Source organism: Staurois parvus, unplaced genomic scaffold (genome assembly GCF_062004578.1).
Source record: "Staurois parvus isolate SC_StPar_1 unplaced genomic scaffold, SC_StPar_1.0 ptg000096l, whole genome shotgun sequence".
Taxonomy (NCBI): domain Eukaryota; kingdom Metazoa; phylum Chordata; class Amphibia; order Anura; family Ranidae; genus Staurois; species Staurois parvus.
The window spans coordinates 14,771,887-14,799,432 of record NW_028317892.1 but is presented as its reverse complement, the minus strand read 5'-3'; the positions used below and the strand labels follow the sequence as shown (position 1 = coordinate 14,799,432).

Below are 27,546 nucleotides of genomic sequence, written 5' to 3'. Positions count from 1 at the left end.
GTTCTATGTACAATCCTTGTTTTATTGATTGCATGTAATATTCAAATTTTCTGAGATTGTGGATTTGGGGTTTTCATGAGCCGTAAGCCATAATCATCACAATTATGACAAATCACGGTTTGAACTATCTTGCTTTGCATGTAATGAGTCTATCTCATATATTAGTTTCACCTTTTAAGTTGCATTACTGAAATAAATGAACTTTTGCACGATATTCTAATTTTTCGAGTTTCACCTGTATAATGAGGGTATCACTCCCTTTTTTTTCATTTATAGTACAGGCATACTGAAATTTGTATATGGCAACATACATGCATTATCAATCCTTTGGGTATATGATAAAAAAAAACTACAAAAGTACAAATAATTCACATTGTTACCTGATTGGAATAAAACTTATAAAGGCAACAACAGAGATCACGATGAAACTGAAGCCACTAAACCAGTCTAGAGTAACTTGATATATTGCAATATATGCTGTTGATGTTGCCACAGCCACAACTCCCATAATCATCTGAAGTACGGTAAATACTTTTCCTGAAAAATAACACAGTTGTAATTCAGCTACCTACTAACAGGAGTATATAAATTTGCTTATGTTTCTTAAAAGCCAACCTGTGCAAGCAACCCCATCATTCACGGAAGCTGATGAAAATACTTGCTACTTCTAGGTATGGGGGAGCATGTGAGAGTGTTGTAGCTGTTGAATACTGTCCTATGACAGTAGCCTTTAGCTTTCACAGAGCTTTGCTTTTACCACCAGCAGCTGAAAGGATTGATGGGGGAGCAAAAGAAAGTTACATCTATGTCGGTGGGATGATCTGAATTAAAGTGAAACTGAATGCAAAAAGTAAAGATGTGCTATGTTTCGGAAACATCCAGGAATGTTAACGTGTAACTAAACGTAAAACTTAATTTCAGAAAGCATAGCTGAGGGTTAAAACTTCCGTCAGTCTTTATTTTCTTGCCATCTGTGTCCCATAGGGGAGATTTCCCTTCACTTCCTGTCCCATAGCCAAAGAGAAAGTGAAAGGAAATGCCTCCAAAGTGAGGGGATCAAGGGATATCACCAGGGTCACCAGAACTAGTGTCCCCATTAGAAGGTTTCCCCTCTAATAGTGTTCTGATATCAACCTGAAATTTGGTATTTTCTTTTACTTTCACTTTTGATGATGATGCTAAACAGGATAAATAGAGAGGGTGAATCTTCCTAACGGGGGCACATACAGCAATAAAAACCTGACGTGTTTTGATCCATGTCCACTCTGTTCAAAACTAAAAAAAAGTTACAAAATCTTCTCCTGCGCTGTCATTCAGTGACCAGAGGTGAGGGCACAACTTTACATGTGTGGTCATATGGTGGATCACTTGGAGTTGGTCTCAAGTGAACTATGGGGAAGCACATGCAGATATACACTATATTACCAAAAGTATTTGGACACCCCTCCAAATCATTGGATTCAGGTTTTCCAATCACCTCCATGGTGGCCACAGGTGTATAAAATCAAGCACCTAGGCATGCAGACTGCTTCTACAAACATTTGTGAAAAAATGGGTCGCTCTCAGGAGCTCAGCGAATTCAAACGTGGTACCGTGATAGGTTGTCACCTGTGCAATAAGTCCATCCATGAAATTTCCTTGCTGCTAAATATTCCACAGTCAACTGTTAGTGGAAAGTGGAAGCAACTGAGAACAACAGCAACTCAACCACAATGTGGTAGGCCACGTAAAATGACAGAGCGGGGTCAGCGCATGCTGAAGAGCACAGTGCGCAGAAGTCTCCAACTGTCTGCAGAGTCAATAGCTAAAGACCTGCAAACTTCGTGAGGCCTTCAGATTAGCACAACAACAGTGCATAGAGAGCTTCATGGAATGGGTTTCCATGGCTGAGCAGCTGCATCCAAGCCTTACATCGCCAAGTGCAATGCAAAGTCTCAGAAGCGGTGGTGTAAAGCATGCTGCCACTGGACTCTAGAGCAGTGGAAACGTGTTCTCTGGAGTGACAAAGCACGCTTCTTTTCTGGCAGTCCAATGGACATGTCTGGGTTTGGCAATTGCCAGGAGAACGGTACTTGCCTGACTTGTGCCAAGTGTAAAATTTGGTGGAGGGGGGATATAATCCTATAAGTGTGACTATGTGGGGTTGTTTTTCAGGGGTTGGCCTTGGCCCTTTAGGTCCACTGAAGGGAACTCCTAAGGCGTCAGCATACCAAGACATTTTGGACAATTTCATGCTCCCAACTTTGAGGGAAAAGTTTGGGGATGGCCCTTCCTGTTCCAATATGACTGCACACCAGTGCACAAAGCAAGGTCCATAAAGACATGGATGAGCGAGTTTGGAGTGGAGGAAATTGATTGGCCTGCCTGAGTCCTGACCTCAACCCAATAGAACACCTTTGGGATGAATTAGAGTGGAGACTGCGAGCCAGGCCTTCTCGTCTGACATCAGTGTTTGACCTCACATATGTGCTTCTGGAAGAATGGTCAAACATTCCCATAGACACACTCCTAAACCTTGTGGACAGACTTCTCAGAAGAGCTGAAGCTGTTATAGCTGCAAAGGGCGGGGCCAACTCAATATTAAACCCTACGGACTATGACTGGGATGCCATTAAAGTTCATATGCGTGCAGAAAGCATAGCTGAGGGTTAAAACTTCCGTCAGTCTTTATTTTCTTGCCATCTGTGTCCCATAGGGGAGATTTCCCTTCACTTCCTGTCCCATAGCCAAAGAGAAAGTGAAAGGAAATGCCTCCAAAGTGAGGGGATCAAGGGATATCACCAGGGTCACCAGAACTAGTGTCCCCATTAGAAGGTTTCCCCTCTAATAGTGTTCTGATATCAACCTGAAATTTGGTATTTTCTTTTACTTTCACTTTTGATGATGATGCTAAACAGGATAAATAGAGAGGGTGAATCTTCCTAACGGGGGCACATACAGCAATAAAAACCTGACGTGTTTTGATCCATGTCCACTCTGTTCAAAACTAAAAAAAAGTTACAAAATCTTCTCCTGCGCTGTCATTCAGTGACCAGAGGTGAGGGCACAACTTTACATGTGTGGTCATATGGTGGATCACTTGGAGTTGGTCTCAAGTGAACTATGGGGAAGCACATGCAGATATACACTATATTACCAAAAGTATTTGGACACCCCTCCAAATCATTGGATTCAGGTTTTCCAATCACCTCCATGGTGGCCACAGGTGTATAAAATCAAGCACCTAGGCATGCAGACTGCTTCTACAAACATTTGTGAAAAAATGGGTCGCTCTCAGGAGCTCAGCGAATTCAAACGTGGTACCGTGATAGGTTGTCACCTGTGCAATAAGTCCATCCATGAAATTTCCTTGCTGCTAAATATTCCACAGTCAACTGTTAGTGGAAAGTGGAAGCAACTGAGAACAACAGCAACTCAACCACAATGTGGTAGGCCACGTAAAATGACAGAGCGGGGTCAGCGCATGCTGAAGAGCACAGTGCGCAGAAGTCTCCAACTGTCTGCAGAGTCAATAGCTAAAGACCTGCAAACTTCGTGAGGCCTTCAGATTAGCACAACAACAGTGCATAGAGAGCTTCATGGAATGGGTTTCCATGGCTGAGCAGCTGCATCCAAGCCTTACATCGCCAAGTGCAATGCAAAGTCTCAGAAGCGGTGGTGTAAAGCATGCTGCCACTGGACTCTAGAGCAGTGGAAACGTGTTCTCTGGAGTGACAAAGCACGCTTCTTTTCTGGCAGTCCAATGGACATGTCTGGGTTTGGCAATTGCCAGGAGAACGGTACTTGCCTGACTTGTGCCAAGTGTAAAATTTGGTGGAGGGGGGATATAATCCTATAAGTGTGACTATGTGGGGTTGTTTTTCAGGGGTTGGCCTTGGCCCTTTAGGTCCACTGAAGGGAACTCCTAAGGCGTCAGCATACCAAGACATTTTGGACAATTTCATGCTCCCAACTTTGAGGGAAAAGTTTGGGGATGGCCCTTCCTGTTCCAATATGACTGCACACCAGTGCACAAAGCAAGGTCCATAAAGACATGGATGAGCGAGTTTGGAGTGGAGGAAATTGATTGGCCTGCCTGAGTCCTGACCTCAACCCAATAGAACACCTTTGGGATGAATTAGAGTGGAGACTGCGAGCCAGGCCTTCTCGTCTGACATCAGTGTTTGACCTCACATATGTGCTTCTGGAAGAATGGTCAAACATTCCCATAGACACACTCCTAAACCTTGTGGACAGACTTCTCAGAAGAGCTGAAGCTGTTATAGCTGCAAAGGGCGGGGCCAACTCAATATTAAACCCTACGGACTATGACTGGGATGCCATTAAAGTTCATATGCGTGCAAAGGCAGGCGTCCCAATACTTTTGGCAATATAGTGTATGTTGTGAAGATTTTACATTGTCATGAGAAGTTTATATTTATTTTCCAAAATTTGTGCGTTTGATTTTTCACATAAATGGTGGAGGAATTTTTCTTTTGTATGTGTGCAATCACATTTTTGTCTTCTGTTATCACAGAAGTGATTTATTGAACTAAAGAAAAGACTTTGCACAGCAATTATGATGTTGCCCTTTCCTAGGTGCCACAGGTGGGAGCCAGGCAGAAGCTACACATGCATGGACGGCCGGGCTGTATCCATAGAGCTTCACTGATGAAATTCCAATTGAGCCAGACCTGGATGCTTTTCTGACAATCAGCAGTGACCCATAAACTTTTTGCACTTTAGGTTTTGGATTACACAATCTTTAGAGTTCATTCTTGTAACTTTACGATAATTTCTTGGGCAACCAGTGATGTGTATTTTGTGTCTTTTCTGTTGCTGTTTTCATATACCAGACCCCACTGGGTGTTTTCAACTGCATTAACCTTTCCAGTTATATTGTGGGACTAGGGCTATGGTTGTGGCACTGGGAAAACCTTTTCTGTATGTTACTAGGGTATTTATCCAGGGCCGTTGCCACTAGGCAAACTAGGCAGCTGCCTGGAGCACACTGCTGCCTAGGGGCACAGCCATGACCACTGATTTCCCTATTCTACACCATGGCCAGATCTAGGGGGGTGCTGGGATGGGCTACATGCTTTTTCTGCAGCATCTCCATTGAAGTTTATTGAGCCAAAAATGCAACCTTTTGCATTGAAAAAAGTCTTTGACCCTTTCCAAAAACACAGCAGCTCAAAAAAGCAGTTTGCATTTGATCTGTTTCTGCAGTGCTTTTTGCGGTGCATTTTGCATTTTTGCGTTTTTGATGCGTTTGACACATTTTTGGTGCGTTTTGCATTTTTTTCCCAACTTGTTGCTGGGCAGATTAAAATGCAAAACACATTAAAACGCGTCAAAAATGCATTTCTGAAGCGTCTCTATTGAAGTCTATTGAACAAAAAAGTAACATTTTGCGTTTAAAAAAGTCCCTGACCCTTTCCAAAAAACGCACCGGATAAAAACACGGAGATGTGAATGTCTCCCATAGGAAACCACGTTCAATGGACTGTAGTGTGTTTCTGCAAAAAGCCCTAAAAAAACTCATTGGTGTGAACCAGGCCTCAATGGGGAGGTGCGTTTTTGATGTTTTTTTTTTTAACTCACCAAATATGCACTAAAAATGTGGTAAGCAGTATTTATAACACCGCAAGGGGAGCGCAATGGACCAGTGTAAAGACATACATTGAATTTAAAGGGGTGCATTTTTTCTTGAGCTTTTCTTGTGCCTTTTTTGCTAACGCAAAAGCGCTGTATAAACTGCTCAGTGTGAAAGCAGCCTATTGGCCGAAAAGGTGCTGAAAATAAATTCAATTCATGATATTAATTAAAAAGTCTAATATAATACAATTATATTTTAAAAAAACTGTCCATTTTTGGTTTTGGTTTCCAACCAAATGCATCCTGAATTTTTGGTTTCGGTTTCAGTCCAAGAATTTTCATTTTGATGTACCACTAATACTTAAGCATGTCTTATGCAGGCCATAGATGGGGAGAAAAACGGCAGATTTTCGGCCGATTAACGAACTATCGGTCGGTCTAAAAAACTTACCTGACCACCAATTATTACGAAAATCGGCCGATTAATGAGTAACCTATAATGGGAAATGATGTCATTTTGTGGCCTTTGTGATCCTTTTTCGGAAAACGATCGTTCGTTTTTGACCATCAATGAGGATAAAGTCGGGCGTTTTTCGAAAATTTTCCAACATCACCGATAATCTGAAAGTCCAAAATACACGAAAAACGGCCGACAAAATCGTCCACTAACGATAAGATAATCGGCCGGTTTTATTTTCGGACGAAAAATCGGCCGTTTTTCTCCCCATCTATGGCCTGCATTAGTCAGTATCAAACAGTCATCACAATTAAATCATTAAAAGTAAATGCCTATTCTATACAAATTAAAACAGAAACCTTTATGCAAATTTTGTGTGAATACTTTGCTTTTTCAGCTGATAACTTTTAATTTGAGTGGGGAAAGGATAAAGCTTCTGTTAGTTTTTTATTGCTGTCTGTGACCCCATTGGTGAGGCATTCTGTCATTTCCTGTGTGGTCACTGAGACAGGATTTGAGCAGAATCTCTCCAACAGGGATGCAATAAACAAATTCTTTCCTAGAAGAATGATAAAGGTTTAAAGTCTCAGCCATGCTTTTATTGATCTGAGTTCCTATTAGGGGGATTTCCCTTACTTCCTGTGTCACCAGGACAGGATGTGAACACAATCTCTCCAACAGTGACACAGGCATCCTCTCTCAGGCTTTTACTCTGGTATAAAGCCTCAGCCATGCTTTTATTGTTCTGAGTTCCTATTAGGGGGATTTCCCTCACTTCCTGTGTCACCAGGACAGGATATGAACACAATCTCTGCAACAGTGACACAGGCATCCTCTCTCAGGTTTTTACTCTGGTCTCTATCCCCTTTGGGGAGGATTTCCCTCACTTCCTATGCAGTTTCTGGGCCACTGCAAAAAAATGCAACACAGGTTGTGAGCCTTCCCCTTTCTACTGAAAACCACAACAAAACATATTGGCTGTAGTGTCCAACGTAAGAATACGTAAATAGCTATTCACAAATCATATTGATGACAAACTGTAGTGATTTGTCTGCTTGAAAGGCTTATACTGTATATGTAGTGAATCATAAGAAGCATATTTCTTTTCAACTTACCATATGATGACTCCTTTGTGACTTTGGATAATATAGACCTGATTGTTGGCATAGGGATCAGAGAAAACATCATGGCAAGTCTGGCTAAAATACATAAAAATAGTCAAACAGTATCAGATATAACATGAAGTATTCATTTAAGATTTTGAATTTTCCACTTGCTGACTTAACAGTGAAACCAACTTAACAGTCTCCATCAATCTGATTTATGACTGTGGCATAAATCATTTTTTTACAGCAAAATCTAACAAAAAGGGAACTAAATGTGATTTATAAGGGTTGATTTGGGAAACCTAAGAATATTATAAGCATATGGCATTCTTTAGAAAAAGCAAGGTCCTCTGTCTTGCCAAATCGAAATAATATTACGTTTTCTATCTTTGTGATATGATGTCACGATGGCCTATGGCTGGCCATACACTATACAATTTTCTTACATTTTAATGTCCAATTTGCTTTAGATTTACCTTCAACTATGTAATGCAAGAGCCTGCCTAATTGGATACAATTGAAAGTGTTGTTAGTTTTGACATCCTATTATATGGTTTTTGGTAAATCTAAACCAAAATCTCAATAAAATTGTATAATGTATGGCCAGCCTATGTAACATTTTAAGAACCACTGCTATACAACAGAAACCAAGCAGAAAGGGTACCATCTGATGCAGTTCATTTTCAGCTCAATTCAAAATGCATTCATTGTTTACATAGTTTTTTTTTTTTTTTTTTAAATAGAACGCATTTTAATAAACATTATTTATACAATTAGAAGATACAGGTTATAAATGTACCCTTTGTTAAGAAATTGAGTGAATTACATTTGAGGGGAAGGGGGTTGTTAGGTAAACCTTGGCTTTTATAAGCTGGCATCATTTGATAAAGGTGAAAATAATGGCCTATAGCGTGAAAAGGCCACAAGGTCTGTGCCTATGTAAATGTATCATAAAATTCCACACCCATTATTTACCACACCAGCAGTTACCCATCTGGTGCACCAGGGTGCTGGGTCTCTTAAGATCCTAGCAAAGCAAAGCCTAGAACTCAGGTGTCAAACTGGCGGCCCTCCAACTGTTGCCAAACTCCAAGTCCCATGAGGCATTGCAAGATTGACAGTTACAAGGATGACTCCCAAAAGCAGATGCATGATGGGACTTGTAGTTTTGCAACAGCTGGAGGGCCGCCAGTTTGCCACCCGTCCTAGAATGTGGCTTATCAGATGCTGCAAACTTGTTGAGTCTTTTGCCAGGCAATAGAGCTTCAGTTACAATACAATTTCTTTCCACTTAGAGCAACTGGGTGTCATATGCCCTTGTTCTCTGCACCCACAGATCCGTTTGCCATTTCTTTCATGAAGCACAGCCTTCACCAGCAAAAGCCAAACTAGTCATCTTTGTGCCCTCTTTGCAGCAACGGGGCTTCTCACCGACTGCCAAACTCATGCTACGTTCCTATGTTTCAGTCCTTCTATTCACATTTCCTTGGCCAGATCTGCAGGGGCAGATTTTAGAGCAGTTAAAATACCCCAACCGCTCTACCTGTAACTAATAATAAGATAACTAATTTAGATTTAAGATGCACAAGTGAAAATTGAGATGTGAAAGTTATTGAAAATATTCCCTAACTTCATCTTGGCACATCACCCCAATTCTAAGAAACAGAATGGCATGCTAAAGCCAGTAAACACTTAAATGAGCAACAGGTAAATGAGAACACTGAAAGCAAAAGCATATCAGAGCACCTTCCTTCATCTAATTAAAACCAAGCCACTGAATGAGGGATGAGTCATAGCAGCTATGGGGTTTATTTACCAAAGCGGGAGCCTGCAAAAGCAGTTCTGCATAGAAACCAATCAGCGTCCAGGTTTTATTGCCAAAGCTTAACTGAGCAAGCTGAGGTTAGAAGCTGATTGGTTTCTATGCAAAAGTGAGCCTGATTTTGCACTCTCCAGCTTTAGTAAATAAACCCCTATGTGTTACTAAAAAGAGTGTCTGACAGCAATAGGCTGTGAATGCAGAAACCTTTTTTATACACCCCTTTTAAATTTATACACAGGTAAATTGCTATGAGCTGCCACGAAAATGAAATTAATAACACAAGGTGGAGGTCTTTTTACTTACCAATATAATAAAGATAGGTCCAGCGTACAAAGGCCATGATAAGAATTCCGACAAAAAAAGAAAACATTCCAAAAATTACCAAGCTCAAATCTTGTAAACATCTGGAGAAAACAAAAACACCAAGAAAACTAGTAATGAAGATCATGTAGGCTGCAGCATTCCCATAGCCAACTTCTACTGGGCCCCAGCTCAGTGGTTCTTTTAGCACGAAAAAATTGATTACATCTTCAGCACCATTAACAGCAGAATTATATAAGGTAGCACTCAAAAACAGGAGACAAATGGTTACTTTAGAGGAAGATGTAATTATATAGGTTTGCCTGTATGCTGCATTTTCGTTGGATGAATTAATTAGCCTGCTACGTTCTGTAGGAACTTCTTCTTGAGGAGCTGCTTGGTCTTCAGCTTGGTCTTCAGCTTTTTCAGAGATAGTCTCCTCTTTTTTAATATTCTCACAATGAGGAATCTTTAAAATAAACACAATATACAAGAGACAAAAAGCATAACTTGCAAGGCTGCAGCACACCAACACTATCCCTGGGTGATTGTCAACTTGGTAAATAAATATATGCCCGGAAATTAGGCTTCCAATAAATCCAGCCAAGCCAAACGTGCACTCTGTGATAACAAGCCGGAGAGATCTTCTCTTAGCGGAAGAATCCAGTGAAGCCAATGCCATGACCGATGACCAGTAAGCTGTGAACCAACCACACAAGCCGTTGAAAGAAGCTGTGCCAAACATGACTTGTATTGGCAAGTCCCAGAGAGTTACAAACAGAAGACATAAACTGGATATAAATAACCCAACAAGTGGAACACAAAGTGTTATCTTACGTTTCCCTTTATCTCCTATTTTTGCCAGAATATAGGCAGAAGGCAGAGGGGTCAGTTTGATGATGAGGTTGTATATGATGTAGAAATTAGAGATGGACTTCTGCAGTGCATCTTCGCTGGAACTGTTCGATAGTGTGCTTGTCTGGTTGTAGTAACTTTTAACTATCAAAAGTAAACCAGTTTCATAAAAAGAGCTGGCTAACTGGGATCCAGCTACCACCGGCTCAATCCATGTCCTCATGTTTAGGAGTTTTGAATCGTTTACCTTTTGAAAAAAGGTGTCTTCGTCTGATGACTGTACACCAGCTAATAGTTGGAGCTTCTTTTGTAGCCAAGCTTAACATGTAGTCAACTAGCCTAGACTTTCCTTAGTCTAAAGGAAACTACAATTTAAATTTCACTGTGAATGTATTTTAAATAGCCTGTAAATAAACGTTGAATCTTTGTTTCTTTCTAACCTCTTCTGACATCTCTAAAGCATAGAAATGTGGGTTATAGGTTACAGAGAACTATGTCTGCAGGAAAGTTATGAATGTTTAAAAAAATCCGTGGAGCTTTGATGTAAGTCAGTTGTGTGAAAGGAAACTGGTTTTCAGACATGTAAAAACCTCCTCCTTTGCCAGCATATGATGATTGGCTGGCCTAAATGCAGAAGTAGGTATTGCAGTGTAACAATGACACAGCTTGGTATGAGGAACAAGGAAGAGATAAATGGTTACCACATCATTTTAGAAAGCACCTTGTAGCTGACATGTAGCTTATATTTCTAAAACACTGTGGTAGCCTTAATGTGGAACAGAGAGCTGAAAAATGTTCAACTTCCTGCAGATAGTCGTAAAAACACCACTAATAATGTTATGTAAAACATTCAATATATTTCTAGATGCAAAGAATTTAACTATATGCATTTGTCTTTATATTTGTCTCCTCTAATCCCGATACAATATTATTATTATACAGGATTTATATAGCGCCAACAGTTTGCTCATCGCTTTACAATATAACGGGAGACAATACAGCAACAATACAGTTCAATACAAGAGGGTTAGGAGGGCCCTGCTCCTTGGAGCTTACAATCTAAGAGGAAGGGGCTGGTGGTACAAAAGGTAGTAACTGTGGGGGATGGACTGGTAGGAGAAGTAGAAGATTCCATTATTAGCTGAGGGCAGGATAGGCTTCCCTGAAGAGATAGGTTTTCAGAAATCGCCTAAAAGTGAGTAGGCGATAGTCTGATAAATTGGGGTAGAGAGTTCCAGAGGATGGGGGAAGCTCTGGAGAAGTCCTGGAGACGGGCATGGGAGGAAGAGACAAGGGAGCTAGAGAGCAGGAGGTCGTGCGAGGAGCGGAGAGTATGGTTTGGGTGATATTTAGAGAGAAGATTGGTGATGTAATTTGGGGCAGAGTTATAAACGGCTTTATATGTTATTGTTAATGTTTTTTATTTTATCCGTTGGGCAATGGGAAGCCAGTGGAGGGATTGGCAGAGAGGGGTGGCAGATACAGAACGGTCAGTAAGGTGGATGAGTCTGGCAGCAGCATTCATGATATACTGAAGAGGGGATAGCCTGCGATGAGGTAGGCCAATGAGGAGGGAGTTGCAATAGTCAAGGCGAGATATAACCAGGGAGTGAATAAGTTGCTTAGTAGTTTCCGAGGTTAGGAACGAGCATATCTTGGAGATGTTGTGGAGGTGAAGTCTACAAGATTTGAACAGTGATTGGATTTGGGGGTGAAAGGAAAGATCTGTTGTTGCTGATGGGAGTCTATTGTTGTTGGGGTGGATCTATTGTTGCGGTGGAGTATTTTTTTGTGGGGGAGTCTACTGTTGCTGGGGTGATCTATTGTTGAAAGTGGGTGTATTGTTGCTGGCTGTAGGAGATCTATTATCATTAACACATTATTTAGCACCACAAAAATATACTTGGACCTGTATTCTATAAAAGGGGTGGCACTAGGAGGTTGTTAGGGGGTGGAACCAAGGGACAGTACTTGGTGGTGGATAGGAGCAGAAACAATGGGTCACTCAAAGAAGAGAGTTCCTGCACCTATTCTCTGAGAAAAAAAAGCCCAGTGCATATCCATTGCTGTATGAATTATTATCTTGATATATGTACATTTTGAAGGAGCAAAGCTGTGACATAGGAAGAATTGTATGTAAATCAGCCTCAGATACACTTGTCAGTTTTTCAGGTGAATCTGATCACAAGCCTTGTGTTAAACTATGGGAAGACGGATGCAAATGGATGCACGTCCAATTACCTCCAAGTTTATCTAGGTCCAAAAACTAAAAACAGGAAAGGTTTGTATCCGTTTCTGCATTTTTGGACCTAAACGTGACAGCAAAAGGATGTAAAAAGGCACACATTCTGTCCGGAATGGACTCACCATTAGTGGTGGGACTCATCTGCCGTGTGGGCTGCAGTACCAGGGCTGGCCAGCGGGTGCTCTCAGCAACCGGAAGCTCACTCCTGCAATCAGCCATCACCTGAGGCTGATTGCAGGAGGTGTATTTAAGGAATGGCCAGACCTGCAGTCAGTGCCTTGGTGTATGTTTCCCATGAGCCCCTGTACCTTGTATCCTGTGTTCCTGTTGTGCCTATCTGATTTGTTGCCGACCCTGCCTGATCCTGACCTCTGCTGACCCTTGGCTCATTTGACTACCTCTCCTGGACATCCCTAATCTGATCTGAACTCCTGTTACCGACCCTGGCGAGTGAACCGACTACTCTTCTGCCTGCTGCCTAGTACCACGCTGACCCGCTGTTACCGACCCGGCCCGGCTGACCACGCTAATTACTCTGCCATCCATCCATCCTGTACGGATCCAGCCATCCCGGCTCACACCTTCTGCCTCTTCACATCAGGCTCTCTACCTGCATATACCTCTGGCGGTACCCTCTACCACGAGCAGGTGTACTCAGGGGCCGCGACCTGGTTTCTGTCTGCTCCAAGTCCATCCCCACCATCAGGGGCCCTGGTGAATAAGCAGACTGGGACTTAGACTCCGCGCCCTGGGGAATCCTGTCCTGAGGACTGCTAGAGGTACCACCAGACGGTTGTTAACCATACGGCCGGCCTGACCATTCCACCTCTCCGGCCCTGACTACGCCTGCGTTCCTGCACATACTAATATTAGTGGAAGGTTGGTGTGTTTACTGTGCGTTTTATATATTTGGGTGGCTAATAATAAATTATATTGTTGTGATATCATTCCTGAAGCCTGTTACTTCCTTGCGTCAGTCCACACGTTTCTGGTCACACCCGGATCCCTGACACATTCATTTACATCTGTCTGCCCAAGGATCTAACATGGGTCAATTTGCCTCCGGTCACAAACTGGAGGAAAAAGACAAATGGTTCAGCTTTTCTTCTGCTGAACAGATCCTCCGCTGAACAGTGCAGAGGTTGGCCAACAAAAAAGTTACATCTGAATGGGTCAGAGGAAAGACTTACACGGCTCACATTTTGGCTGATTTCTGCTGATTTGGCAGAAAATGGAGCTGTGAGTGACCCTGTCAACATCATCAATGAACTTCAACTGAATAATAGAATGAGCTAGGTGAAAAAATGTTTCCTGACACAAACATGACAGTATACATGTATGGGTATAGGCTCTGCCCCCTGCCCAATCACAGGACCAGTTAAACTATATAAATGAGTAACCTGCCACAAAGCAGAATTCTCCTTTTTTCCCTCAATGCTCAGCCAGTTATGGAACTATTTGAAGCAAGAATTTTTACCCTTACCTTGCCAAATTCATCTGGCCTATTCGCACAGATTCAGCCTCACCAGTGGTGAAGCTGCTTCCTTACAGGTTGTAAATCTCCAAAAAGAAGGAAGCCTCCCCTTGTCCAGGTAGGATGCTGGTCTTTGGACACAGATAAACTAGTTGTGCATGTTGTTGGCTGGTTCCTCCTCCTACGGTGTTGTAATCACGCATATTAACGCTGTGTTTATGCCTTTTTTTGGACTGGTGGAATGTCTGAGCTGTTGTTAGGGTGGCTGCCCTTTTCCAAGATGGCAGGCATCCTGATACTTCTGGTGGCCGTACTGTGGGTTGCCCCTTTCCAAAATGGTGCATGGTGGACTTTCGGCCGGTGGAGGAGCACCAAGATGGCACCTGGGTAACTTCCAGTTCATCATAAACAGGCGGCCGGGAGTCTTGGACGCTGCCCAAGGTTGCCATAAGATGCTTAGTTGGTGCTGGTGGTTTCACAGCTTCCTTGAAGGTGCAGCTATGAGCTCTCCCGGAGACCAGCCACACAGTATAAGACGAGTGTCAGGTAAGTAGATATGAGTACTTTTAAAAAAAAAGTGCATGGCTGACAAATTGTAAATCTTTCCATCCCTCACTGCCAGCATCATTCCTCAAGGAATTCGGGTGCAAGCCCCGCTGCTGCTGAGACCCATTCAAGAGCCCGCCAGGAAGGCCAGCATAAAGTGAAATCCATACGGTGTGAAGGAGGCCAGGTGGAAGATAAATGCTTAGGGTGTGGCTTAGCAGTACTTCCCAGGAAAGTATTATGTCAAGTATGCGTGGTAGAGGCAGCAACAGATAAAAAAAGATGATACGATCTCGTTGATCAAGCAAACCTTGATTAAATAAAAGACTCCTTACAGTTGTTGGCTAGACCAAGCCAGTCAGCCACTTCAGTACCAAGTCCACCTCTGGCGCTGAAATGTTCCCCCGGGGAACCATCTCTAGCTTCCAGCTCAGGGGATGAGTCCCCAATGGAGGATGACCTATTGGTCAGATTTGATTTCTCTCTAGTTCAGCCTCTAGTGAGAGCAATCAGAAAAGTTCTGGAGTGGGAAGAAGAAGTCACACAGCTGGCAAAAACCAGCAAGTATTATCCTCGTCTGAGGAAGTCACTCTAATTGAAAAATTGATAGATGTAATCTATGATGAGTGGAAGAAGTTGGACAGGAAACCATTGCTATTCAACAGATTCGCCAAGATGTAACCAAGATGTAAAGAAGAGGAAATCCAGCCTCTGGAAGTGGCTCCATTGGTGGATGTGGCATTCATTAGGCTAGCCAGGCAAGTCACATTGCCAGTGGATAATGCTGTATCCTTTAAGGATGCTTTGGAGAGGAGAATAAATTCAGAGATGAAAAAGATTTACATATCCACTGGAAGTGCCTGCAGGCCATCGTTGGTGCTCTCATTAGCGACCAAGGTCTTAAGGATATGGGCGGAGAGTGCAGACCTCCTGGCAGGCTCCGAAACTTCTTCTGTTATGAAGATGTTGAATGAAATTCAAGCAGGCAACTTTGTGGATGTGAGAGCCAACTCTATGAGAAGTTTGGCAGCCTCGTGAGCAGAATTCAAGGGGGTATCCTCAGAAGTAATATGTAGAGCTGCAACCTGGTCTACGTTCAACATGTTCAGGATCCATTATAAAGTGGACCCGGTGGCTTTGACTACAGTAGAGTTTGGTTGTTCCATGTTATCCACATCGAGTGGTTAAATAAATACTTCAGCATTACCCTGTCTTGTGATTTATGGTGTACTACATCCCATACGTGTATGCTGTCATGCTTGTGTCAGGTAAATTGAAAATTGTATACTTACCTGACGGTAATTTTCCTTTCCTGATGCATAAGCATCACAGCAGAAAAGTCCCTCCTGAGGACTTCACATCGAGTATTGTTACGAGAATGCCGCCTTATGGGAGGTGACTCATTTATATAGTATAACCGGTCCTTTGATTGGTTAGTGGGCAGAGCCTATACCCATACCTGTATGCTGCCATGCTTGTGTCAGAAAAGGATAATTACTGTCAAGTAAGTATACAATTTTCCATTTGACTGAAGAGCAATTGCATCCAAATAGATGCAGTCAGCTGCGGCTTATGCTGCAGCTGTCTGGATACAAGCACTGATACTGCAGATTCCTCCATCCAAACTGTTTAGCATGAATGGGGTAATCAAGTTATTTCTTATATTTAGCCCACAGGGCTGAAATAGAGAAATCTATAAGTGTGCTGCTAGCCTTACCTCCTTGTCCCCTTCTCCTGCCTGCTTGGTTTAGAGACAAAGCAAGCAAACTTCTCTTGTGTTCTTTAGAAAACCCACAATGACACCAGTAACCGATGCCCTCTGTAGTTTACAAATATCTATTTGTAAACTAACACTGTAGTTTCCCAGTATGATTTTGGAAAGCAGTTTTAGGTGTGACTGGCTCAAATGTCATTCATTATCTCAAAAATGTCGCCAAACCCGTCCACACCTCAGGCTCTTCACAATAGCCACAATAATGAGCAAAACCTAGAAGTAAGAGGTTTTGAGTGTGTGTAACGTAAAATGATACTAAAGGCATTTTTTTAAAAATAACAAACATGTCATACTTACCTGCTCCATCTAATGGTTTTGCACAGAGCAGCCCAGATCCCCCTCTTCTAGGGTCCCTCACCGGCGCTCCTGGCCCCTCCCTCCTGTTGGGTGCCCCATTTGGCTATACTTGCAACTTGGGGAGAGATGCTCTATGGGACCCCAAGTATAAAATGTCACCACCACAGGCTTTGGGGCGGTGGTGGGAACTGAACCCCCTCCTGGGGTCCATAGTGAAATTGAAAAAAAAAAAGTTTTGGCTTTTTTTTTAAATCTTAAATATGTAGCTGGGTGTGTGCTGCTTGTCATAGTGCTGCAGCTTCCCTGCTATGTGAGCAGAGCAGTGTCTGTGTGAACCCCGCCCCACCCCTCCCCCTGGCAGTGAACTTAAGCCAATCAGAGAGTAGGAGAGCTTGAGCCAATAGGAGCATCAGAGAGACGACTTGCTGTGCAGCAGTAGATCATGGGATATGTAGTCCTTAACCACTTGCCCTTCAGAGGAGTTACTCCCCTTCCTGACCACGCCATTTTTTTGTGATACGGTGCTGCATTATTTTAACTGACAATTGCGCAATTATGCAATGCTGCACCCAAATGAAATTTATGTCCTTTTTTCCCCACAAATAGAGCTTTCTTTCGGTTGTATTTGATCTCCTGTGCGTTTTTACATTTTTGTCTATAAACAAAAAAATTTTTGAAAAAAACCCCTATATTTTTTACTTTTTGCTGTTAACGGCTTCCCGTCTGCCCTATAGCAGATATACTGCTACAGGGAGGCACAGGTGCGCAAAATCACGTATATATATATACGCGATTTTGTATTTCCAGGGGGGTGTGCGGGCATTTACGGCTGTCAATCACCGTGTCCTGGCCGGTGATTACTTTCTGCTGCCCGGTGATTCACGAGCATCTCCGACGGGGAGGAGAACTGTCAGCTCATGCACAACACAGCCATCCAAAGCAGTGTGCTTACAGTGAAGCACACAGACACATCACAGAGTAAAACAGTGTGAAATAGCACACAATTAACCCTTTGATCACCCCTCATGTTAACCCCTTCCTGCCCAGTGCCATTAGTACAGTGTCAGTGCTTTTTTTTTAGCACTGATCACTGTATTGGTGTCACTAGGGATGTCAATGACACCAAGTCAGTTCCCCCCAGCGTCAGTTCCCCCCCGCAGTCCCACTATAATTTGCTGATTGCCACCATTATTAGTAAAAATAAAAAATAATTTTAAAAATCCCAGTATATATTCCGCTATAACTTTCACATAAACCAATTAATTTACACATATTGGGATCTTTTTTTAGCAAAGATATGTAGCAGAATACATTTGGCCTAAATTTATGACAAAATTTGATTTTTAATTTTTTTTACTGGACATGTTTAATAGCAAAACGTTAAAAATATTGTTTTTTTTCTCAAAATTGTCGGTCTTTGGTTTTATAGCGCAAAAAATAAAAACCACACAGGCCATAAAATACCACCAAAAGAAAGCTCAATTTGTGAGAAAAAACGGACGTAAACTTAATTTGGGTGCAGCGTTGCATGACTGTGCAATTGTCAGTTAAAGTAACGCAGCGCTGTAATGCAAAAAACAGCCTGGTCAGGACAGGGGATAAATCCTCAGGAGGGCAATTGGTTAAACACGTCCAGTAAAAAAATTTAAAAAATCAAATGTCATCATAAATTTAGGCCAAAATGTATTCTGGTACATGTCTTTGCTAAAAAAAAATCCCAATACATGTACAGTAAATTAATTGCTTTACGTGAAAGTTATAGCATCTACAAATGGCGGTATATATTGGAATCTTTTTTCTTTACTAGTAATAGCAGCGATCAGCGACTTATAGCGGGACTATGGTGGGTATTCTGACACGGGGGGGGGGGGAACTGACTTGGTTTCAATGACATCCCCAGTGACACTAATACAGTGATCAGTGCTAATAAAAAGCACTAACACTGTACTAATGACACTGGGCAGGAAGGGATTAACATGTGGGACGATGTGGGCTGTGTGTGCGTTTCACTGTAAGCACACTGCTTTGTATGGCTTTGCTATGCAGAGCCATACAAAGCAGTGTGCAGGAGCTGACAAGGGAGTGGTCTGTATTGTTTACATACAGGTCTTTCCCTCTTCGGTAATACTCGGAGATTGCCTACTGCCAGTGGGGAATCACCGACAGCCGCGGCCGTGCCCCCTACCCAGAACTGTATTTATATACACGTGATTTTGCACATCTGTGTCGCTCAGTAGCAGTATTTCTGCTATAGTGTGGCACAAAGGTGGTTAAAAGAGCACTGCTCAATACAAGTGAATGGAGACTAATGGCTGCAGAATTACAGGAACACCAATCCCTGCATACAGAGGAGGAGAGATGTGTTCTTCCCTAGCAAAATTAGTTGAGTTCAGGCAGACCACCGTGGAAATGAATAGAAGCAGACCTGTGCTGGGGTCTGTGCCTGGCTTCCATGAGGACAGAGCCTGCAAAAACGAGAGAGAGAGAGAGAGAGAGAGAGAGAGAGACTGAGCCACAGAGAAAGATGCTGTGCCTTGAGACCCAGGCTGTGGAGACCTCTTGCCATGTGTCACCACCTCAGAGGAGACCTGATAGCAAGGAAATGACTGTTAGGGTCCGATTATGCGGACTAAGACGACTGGATCAAATTTGTTTCATTTTTATAGAGAATATTCATTTGATAGTTTCAGCTAATAATTAGACCGATCTGGACAATTTCAAAATGTTAGATATACACATAGGTTGATGATATTCTGCTGCTTCATGGTCAATGTTTTTCTTAAATGTTTACATGAAGATTTTTATTTGTAAATTGCTTGCACTGTTTTCTCCCAAGCTTTATATTAAAATATATGTTTAAAGTGTATCTAAAACCAAAAGGTTTTTTTTGAGTGATAAGGGGTTAGAACCCCTGTCAGAACTTTGTGGCTGTCGGTGGTCCCATTGGGGAGATTCACTCTTTTATTTGTCCTGATGACCCTTGCAGCACTGCTAAGCTAACAACATTCTTACTACAAATTAAAAGTTCATTTAAAAATATAAATTATTCCTACCCAGACTCCACAGCTGATGTTTTTTTATTAAATGGTGGTTACACACTGAACTCCTGTGACTCAAATGAAGCAAAGTGACCAACAAGCTGTCATATTGCTGGTCTGGGTACATAAGCACCATCATAACCGACCTATGGATGCCTTCTTTTCAGACACTTTGATTCATGATGCATACTGTAAGGTATATTTTCTTCTTGCAATAGTAAACAGAAACCGGCACTCAAATCTCTCTTGATGCACTCAAATGGAATCTTGTACTTGCTGAGGTGCCGCCCTTGGTAGATCGGGGAATCGCGATGCTAGCAGAAAAGAACAAAACAGGGCGCACTCTCCTTGTGCACTACCATAATATATAAAATGTATTTTAACCATTAGCCGCCCAGCCTATAGCCATTTGGCGGCATCAAAAACGCTTTAGCTTTCCGGGTGCACGCCATTTGGCGTGCACCCGCACATGCGCAGTTCGCGCGGTTGCACAGCCGCGCAGTGGCGCGATCTGTCACCGGCCGTGTACCTCGGACACGGCAGATGACAGATCTGAGTACCGACCCTGTTGCTGGTACCATGTGACCTGCTGTGACCAATCACAGCAGGTCACATGACAGTTGTATACAATGGATGGCTTCATTCATGCCATCCATTGTATACTAGTGCCTAGCTGTGAATGGTCACAGCAGGTCACATGCACATGTCATGTGATTAGCTGTGGCCAAATCACAGCTAAACACAAAATAATAAATAAATAAAAAATCTGAATGAATCGATTTCATTCAGGTAAATGCTTGCTTATAACAAAGTAATTCTTTGCTATAAGCAAATTGTGTAAAAAAAAAAAAAAATACTGATCACTTCCCCAAAGTAGTACAATGTTACTATTGTAACATTGTACTACTTTGGTCATAGTAAAATATGAAAAAAAAATCTTAAAAAAAATAAAAAAAATGTAATAAAAAATTCAAAATAATAAAAAAAATATATATATATTTTTTTTTCATACTGTCACCAGTCAGTGTCCCTGATCACCGCCATGCCAGTTATATGATGACGCTGTACTGCACTGGTGACAGTATGTAAAAAAAAAATAGTGAAAATAATTTTTTACATTTTTTCATTTTCTGAAAAATTATGACAAAAAAAATACAACTTCAAAAAACTCGCCATTCCTCTTATGATGTACGTCGGGCTGTCTGCTCTGCAAAAAGGGGTCCTTTGGGGATATCTGTACTATTCTGACATTCTTGGACCTCAAGAAATTAGATTGGCTGTCAGTACTTCAGGATTGATCAATATTCAGATCTATACCATAGTTTGTAAACTCTATAACTTTCCTACAAACTAAATAATACATCCTAATTTGGGTTATTTTCACCAAAGACATGTAGTAGAATACATCTCGGCCTAAATTTATGAAGAACAATTATTTATTTGTAAACTTTTATAACAGAAACAAAGAAAAACGTGGGTTTTTTTTCAAAATTTTTGGTCTTTTTTTGTTAATTTAGCAAAAAATAAAAACCCCAGCGGTGATTAAATACCACCAAAAGAAAGCTCTAGTTGTGTGAAGAAAATGATAAAATTTTAGTTTGGGTACAATGTTGTATGACCGCGCAATTGTCATTCAAAGTGTGAGAGCGCTGAAAAGTGAAAAATGGCCTGGGCAGGAAGGTGTAAAATTGCCCGGTATTGAAATGGTTAAAAAGCAAAAACATACTCACAAGCCAAAAAGGTCATAAAAACTGAGACAAGAAGTCAAAGAATGTCAGCATGGGTCCTCGGGTAAAGTGTATTGTGCTTTCATCTATTGCTCTGAGGAAGGGAGTTTAACTCTTGAAACGAGTTAGCACTTTACCCAAGGACCCATGCTGTCCACGACTGGCATTCTTTGACTTTCTCAGTTTTTATGACCTTTTTGGCTTGTGAGTATGTTTTTGCTTTTTTAAATAAATGTCATATATTACGGTAATGCACGAGGAGAGTGCACCCTGTTTTGTTCTTTTTTTATATTTTCTTCTTGCACCTAATAGAAGGTAGGTGAATATTGGAACAGAGCACTAAATTTAAAACTCCTGGAATAAGATGAACTTTTCCCATGCAGTAGTAGTTCTCCCTCCCATCCTCCCACACTGTAAGGATTCCATGCAAGTTTAGTCAGGGGGTGCAAGGATAAGGTGTATTCTTACTAAGGGCCAATTCACAGCATTTGCGCTGGAAAAAATTCCAGCCATCACTAGGACACACAGAAAACCATTGTTTTCTATGTGTCCTGTTCACACTGAAATGCAACCCGGAACAGCACTGCAGGCATCTGCAATAAAATGTAGACATTGTATTGCAGCACACTGAAAAGGATTGAACCACAGCTGTGCGTTTATGTGTGAATAGGCCCTTAAAGTGGTTGTAAACCTCTGAAATAAAAAATGAACAAAGCATATCCTTCTGTAGTCTGTACTTGCTTCAATCAAAAGCACCTAGTGGGATTTCTGTCTGCTGCCTCCTTTCTGTGCTCTCTGCATGAGTCATTTTTGACAGATTATGTGACTCCAAGCAATCAAGGGTGATTGGGGGGGGGGGTCTCCAGCACACAGCCTGTGATTGATGGCCTGTGTTGTGCATGTTTCTCTATGAGACTGTCCATTCTCTCCACTCAGGTCTCAGGTTACACACAGCTCTCCTCTCTCTCCCCTTACTCCTGGTTCTGGCAGGCTCCAGCAGAGTTCTCAAGCTCCAGACTGGGCTGTCAACTGGGGTCATCATGTCCAGTGCAGGGTATTTGCCCTGCATTGTACCACAGGAGCTGAGTCAGTGATAGGTACCCAATGTGCCCTAGATAGGATTGTTGCATGGATTGAGGAAGAAGCCTGCTAGAGCTAGGAATCAGGTATTACATCTTTTCCAGACACCCCTAGACTAAACAAGCATTTAACATCTGCAGTGGGGGGGGCAGCACGGCAAAAGTTAATTTTGTCCACTCTCAACGCTCAGTTTTAATGTCATTTACATTCTACACCAAACACCCTGACCTTTTTATGTGATTTTTTTATTACAATTCTATGCCTTTATACTAGTGACTTTGCATCAAGAAAGTGCCCAGACACAAATATGCATGAACTATTTCCTTTGTCAAAATAATAATACCACTAAACAATATATACAATTGAATAAGAATATACAATATATAAACATTTAAGATTAATGGTAGAGAAATAATTATGATGTGATGCATTCTGTTTATGCTCTCCTGACATGATGAAATATTGAAGAATACTTAAACGCAGCAATACTGAAAAAAAGCAAAGAAAAAACATAATTAGTTAAATACTTGAAAATAAAGGTACAATTTCAAGCCATGACATGAAATTATAGGGCTGACATACAAAAGGTTTGCCTTTTTTTAAATTTTTTATGGCTTTTTGAGGTACCAGTTAGGTTAACAAAAAACTTTCACACAAGAAACATGGAAGCTACCATTTCTGACCAATCTTTCTAAAAAATGGCAGTTGCTTGGCTGTTATGCAGAGCTTCTGGCTTCAAAACATTTCATCACTAACCTCAAAATACATTGGGACTTTTGACTGTTCTCTGACATTCCTATTTGTATGCTTACTCTAGGTAAGAAAGTATTTGTGCTAATAAGGCAGCATAACAGCCAGGCTGCTAGCAATTGCATAGGTGGTCCACAATGGCAAGCCCCTGCCCCCCCCCCATATTTCTCTTAAGATAGGCTTTCCTTTAAGAAAAGCTTCACCTAAAAGAATATAGAGGCTGGCATAACTGAACCCTCTTTCTGAAATTGCTAGATGTCGGGCTATCATGCTGAGAGGAGGTCCTGTACTTCTTAAAGTGATCATGAGAAAAGTATGTGGGGTGCCGTTGTGGACCCCCTTCTGAAAATGCTAAATGCCTGGCTGTGCCTGACTATATTTTTCCGTAACATTCCTGGCACATGTACTTGTTCTTGGTTAGTGATTTAGACAGCATTAGGCCTCATTTATACTGGCAGTTGGGGCCCAGTTTTAGTGAACCCCAATACATGCTTGTACACGCTGAATTAAAAAACACAAAATGCCTATATAAGTAACATTTTTTATGCCCAGTGTGCATGGACCCAAAAAGTTATATACAGCTAAGACATGTATCAACAGTGTTCCAGGGGTTCATTTTTATATAGGTCGTGAGCATAAACGTCCATGCACACTAGGGGCAGAAAAAATACCAGAACCTCTGGCAGAAAAAGCAGCATAAAAATGTACATAGTGGCTCGTATTGCACAAGGATTTATAAGAATTTATGGGCATTTGCTTTTATAAGAGCTTTTTTATCCAAAACATTCCCTGCTAATTTTTTAATGTACACTTGAAAACACCGAACACTCCTAAATGCTGTATTTATGAGCGTTTAGGTGTGTTAATGTGTTTTTATGAGCATTTTTTCTGGCCAAAAACGCTATTCTGAAGGAGTTTTTTTTTTGCCTCTCCTCTGAAAATATGCCTGTAAACTCCCTAATGTGCACGGACACAGAGGCAAACAATACGTGTTTTAATAAAACTTAATTGAAAGAGAAAAAAGTATCAAGCAGCTTTCCTGTAGCCACTTAAAGCGTTACTAAAGCCACAACAATAAAATCAGTCTGTACGTGCAGTAAAGTATGCTTATTAGACTCACTATGGAACCTAAAGGGCTAATCCTATGCATTGGATAAAAAAGGCAGTTTGATCCTGTCTTCTCTGATCCTCCCTTTCTTCCACTGTCCCCAATCCATCTGCTGAACAGAGCCTTGCTGGCAAGCTGCACATGCTCAGTTTGGTGTGTATTGCTTGAGAGTTTTTTTTCTTCCTTGGGAAAGTGCATGTGATCAGCACAGGGCCAATCAGCGCTGTCCAGACAGAGAGTCAGGGGTTATATAGCCTCATAGGACAATCAGGGGTAGAATGAAAACTCCTCCTACAAGCTTTAACCAGTGCTCTGCTGGACACTGATAGAAGTCACAAGACTGCTCTAAGTGCTGATGAGAAAAGGTATTTGGAAGTTTATATTTACTAAAATAATTGCATTTCCATGTTCTGTGTACTGTGGGAGACCAGATATAGTGAATGCAGTGTCTGGGGTTTAGTAACACTTTAAGTGCCCCTCAGATCAGGTCTATTAGTAATCTGGAAGGTTATTTGGCCAAGCTCACTGGAGATCCTTGTCAAATGTTTAGTAAATGCTTGACACATGTATATGAAAGTGCATGTTGGCGCAAAAGAGAAAAAAACTATCCAGTGCTCTGCAATAAATGTACATTTCCCCATGGTTGATCCTTTTATTGACCATTCAAGTACAGAAAGCCTGTTGATCTGCTAGAAATGCACTGAGCACCTAATTTCCTCTTGTGGACTGACACCATGGGAGTTATTTAGTAAAGCTGGAGAGTGCAAAATCAGGCTCACTTCTGCAAAGAAACCAATCAACTTCTAACCTAAGCTTGTTCAATTAAGCTTTGGCAATAAAACCTGAAAGCTGATTGGTTTCTATGTAAAAGTGAGCCTAAGTTTGCACTGTCCAGCTTTAATAAATAAACCCCCATGCGCCTTTTTGTGGACTGAAATTGCAAGGTTTGGTGTCAGTCGTCTGTTGTTAACTACTGATCTCCTCCTATTTCTTCTCATTACCACAACATAGGGAGTAATTCCTCTGTAGTCCATGATAAAAATTGGGAGGACTCCTTGAGACAACACAGAAACATGCATGTGACACATGCATGTGTCTGAATTTCTGACACAATCTACATGTATAAACAAATATAACATAACATTTTAATGGTATGTTAAACAGAGCAAATAAGAGAAGTCCAGTAAACTACAGTAAAACTCCAGTTACTACAGTCCAGTTACTACAGTAAAACTCTGTGGTAACATCTGTAGTGCTATACAAGCCATCTTGTAATTAATGTATTCACAAAATACTTTAATCAGCTGCTGTGATGTTTTAGAAAAGTGTTTTATCTTTTTAAACTTATTTTCCTGATAATATGGCCACCTGGAAGCATTTGTACACCCAAAGTGTACAGAACACCCCTAAAATATTTCTTTCTAAGGTATGGTAAATGCTTGTTATGTACAATTAAAAGTAGTGCTTGAATAAATCACCACTAAACTTTGATGATTTAATTACTAGAAGAGCTAGAATAAAAGGCCATATAGTATGTGTAGTGCTCACCTGATAGGGATGAGGCTCAGAATGGAAAGGATGCCTGATATAATAAAGCAAGTTCCATTGAATGAGGTTAAAGTGGCTTGGTAGATCTTGTTGAATACAAGTGATGTCAAAACTCCTGTAATTGTTAATGACAGCTGGAGTACAACAAAGACTTTTCCTGAAAAAAAGTATCATGATTACTTGAAGGATAAAGCACAAAAGTATTGATTTTTTTCAATAAATGTATTCTATGTAAATGATAATTCTTCCAAGCAGTTCTCCATGGCAACCAATCAGCATATGCCTGCTGTGACTTCAGCACAGAGAATTTGGACTGGTTACTCTAGATTACTGCATTCAAAATAAATATTTAGGAATGAGAGCATTAATAGAGTTATATCTGCCAATACAAACTCAAATGAAAAAGGCTGAAGGTTTTTTACCTTCACTGTGCAGCTTCCCCACCTTATACTTACCTGAGCCTGATCTCAGTCCAGCAATGTACACGAGAGCAGAGGCTCTCTCAGCTCTCTCCCTCCTCATTGGCTCAGACACAGCAGCAGGTGCCAATCACAGTAGGGAGGGGGGTATGGGAGGGGCCGAGACATGCTCTCTGTGTTTATGGGCAGGAGAGACTTAAGCAGGGTTGCAAACAGTCCATAAATTTCAACCCATTACAGGCTGACCATAAATGTCAGTTACGGACAGCCACCACCCGTAAAAAATATGTCTGTGGGCCAACATTAGAACAGCACTTGCTTCAAAACTGACAAAGCAGGCAAGCTCGAACATGCTGATCCATTTTTGTCCGGGTTGGCACATGCGCAATGAGTCAGTGACATCATGGCGCCTAGCGCCATTTTTAAATGGACGGCAGTCGGATCCATGGCTGGAGCCTGTGGGGACTCCCACCATCATGCTACTGTAAGCACGGCCACACAGCATTTCCCAGACAAGAGCGGCAGTGCCTGGTAAGATTTTAAAGAATAACAGATGTCCACAATCTCCTGTATCTTGTCCACAGCTTTTAACCATCTCTTATATCCTGTCCGCAGTTTCTGACCATTTCCTGTATTCTGTCCGCAGCCTCTAACCATCTCTTGTAAAATGTCCACAGCCTTTAACCATCTCCTGTATCCTGTCCACAGCCTCTTACTATCCCCTGTATCCTGTCCACAGCCTCTAACCATCTTCTGTATCCTGTCCACAGCCTCTAACTATCCCCTGTATCCTGTCCGCAGCCTCTAACCATCTTCTGCATCCTGTCCAAAACTTCAGACCATCTCCTGTATCCTGTCTGCAGCTCTAACCATCTCCTCTATCATATCCGTAGCCTCTAACTATCTCCTCTATCATGTCTGCAGCCTCTAACCATCTCCTCTATCATGTCCGCAGCCTCTAACCATCTCCTCTATCATGTCCGCAGCCTCTAACCATCTCCTCTATTATGTCCGCAGCCTCTAACCATCTCTTGTATCATATCCGCAGCCCCTGACCATCTCCTGTATTTTGTCTGCAGCCTCTAACCATCTCCTGTATTCTGTCTGTGGCCTCTAACCATCTTCTGTATCCTATCCACAACTTCTAACCATCTCCTATAGCCTGTCCGCAGCCTCTAACCATCTCCTCTATCATGTCCTCAGCCTCTGACCATCTCCTGTATCCTGTCTGCAGCCTCTAACCATCTCCTCTATCTTGTCCGCAGCCTCTGACCATCTCTTGTATCTTGTCCGCAGTCTCTGACCATCTCCTGTGTTCTCTCTGCAGCCTCTTACCATCTCCTGTATCCTATCCACAGCCTTTAACCATCTCCTGTATCCTGTTCACAGCCTTTAACCATCTCTTGTATCATGTCTGCAGCCC

At 41.8% G+C, this 27,546-nt stretch overlaps 2 protein-coding genes across 2 annotated transcripts in view; both read right to left on the bottom strand.

The window, feature by feature from the left end:
- Positions 1-10,789, bottom strand: part of LOC149468011 (solute carrier family 46 member 2-like) — a 30,230-nt gene extending 19,441 nt beyond the window's left edge. The window contains exons 1-3 of the mRNA XM_089670921.1: positions 9,266-10,789; positions 7,150-7,233; positions 381-537 (exon numbers count right to left, since the gene is read on the bottom strand). Coding sequence (XP_089527047.1) covers positions 381-537; positions 7,150-7,233; positions 9,266-10,340 — 1,316 coding nt within the window. The 5' untranslated portion in view covers positions 10,341-10,789. The remainder of the gene's footprint in view (positions 1-380; positions 538-7,149; positions 7,234-9,265) is intronic.
- Positions 10,790-22,522: 11,733 nt separating this feature from the next.
- The window catches only part of LOC149468010 (solute carrier family 46 member 2-like), a 41,865-nt gene continuing 36,841 nt past the window's right edge, over positions 22,523-27,546 (bottom strand). The window contains exons 3-4 of the mRNA XM_089670963.1: positions 25,705-25,861; positions 22,523-22,786 (exon numbers count right to left, since the gene is read on the bottom strand). Of these exons, the coding sequence (XP_089527089.1) occupies positions 22,735-22,786; positions 25,705-25,861 (209 nt within the window). The 3' untranslated portion in view covers positions 22,523-22,734. The remainder of the gene's footprint in view (positions 22,787-25,704; positions 25,862-27,546) is intronic.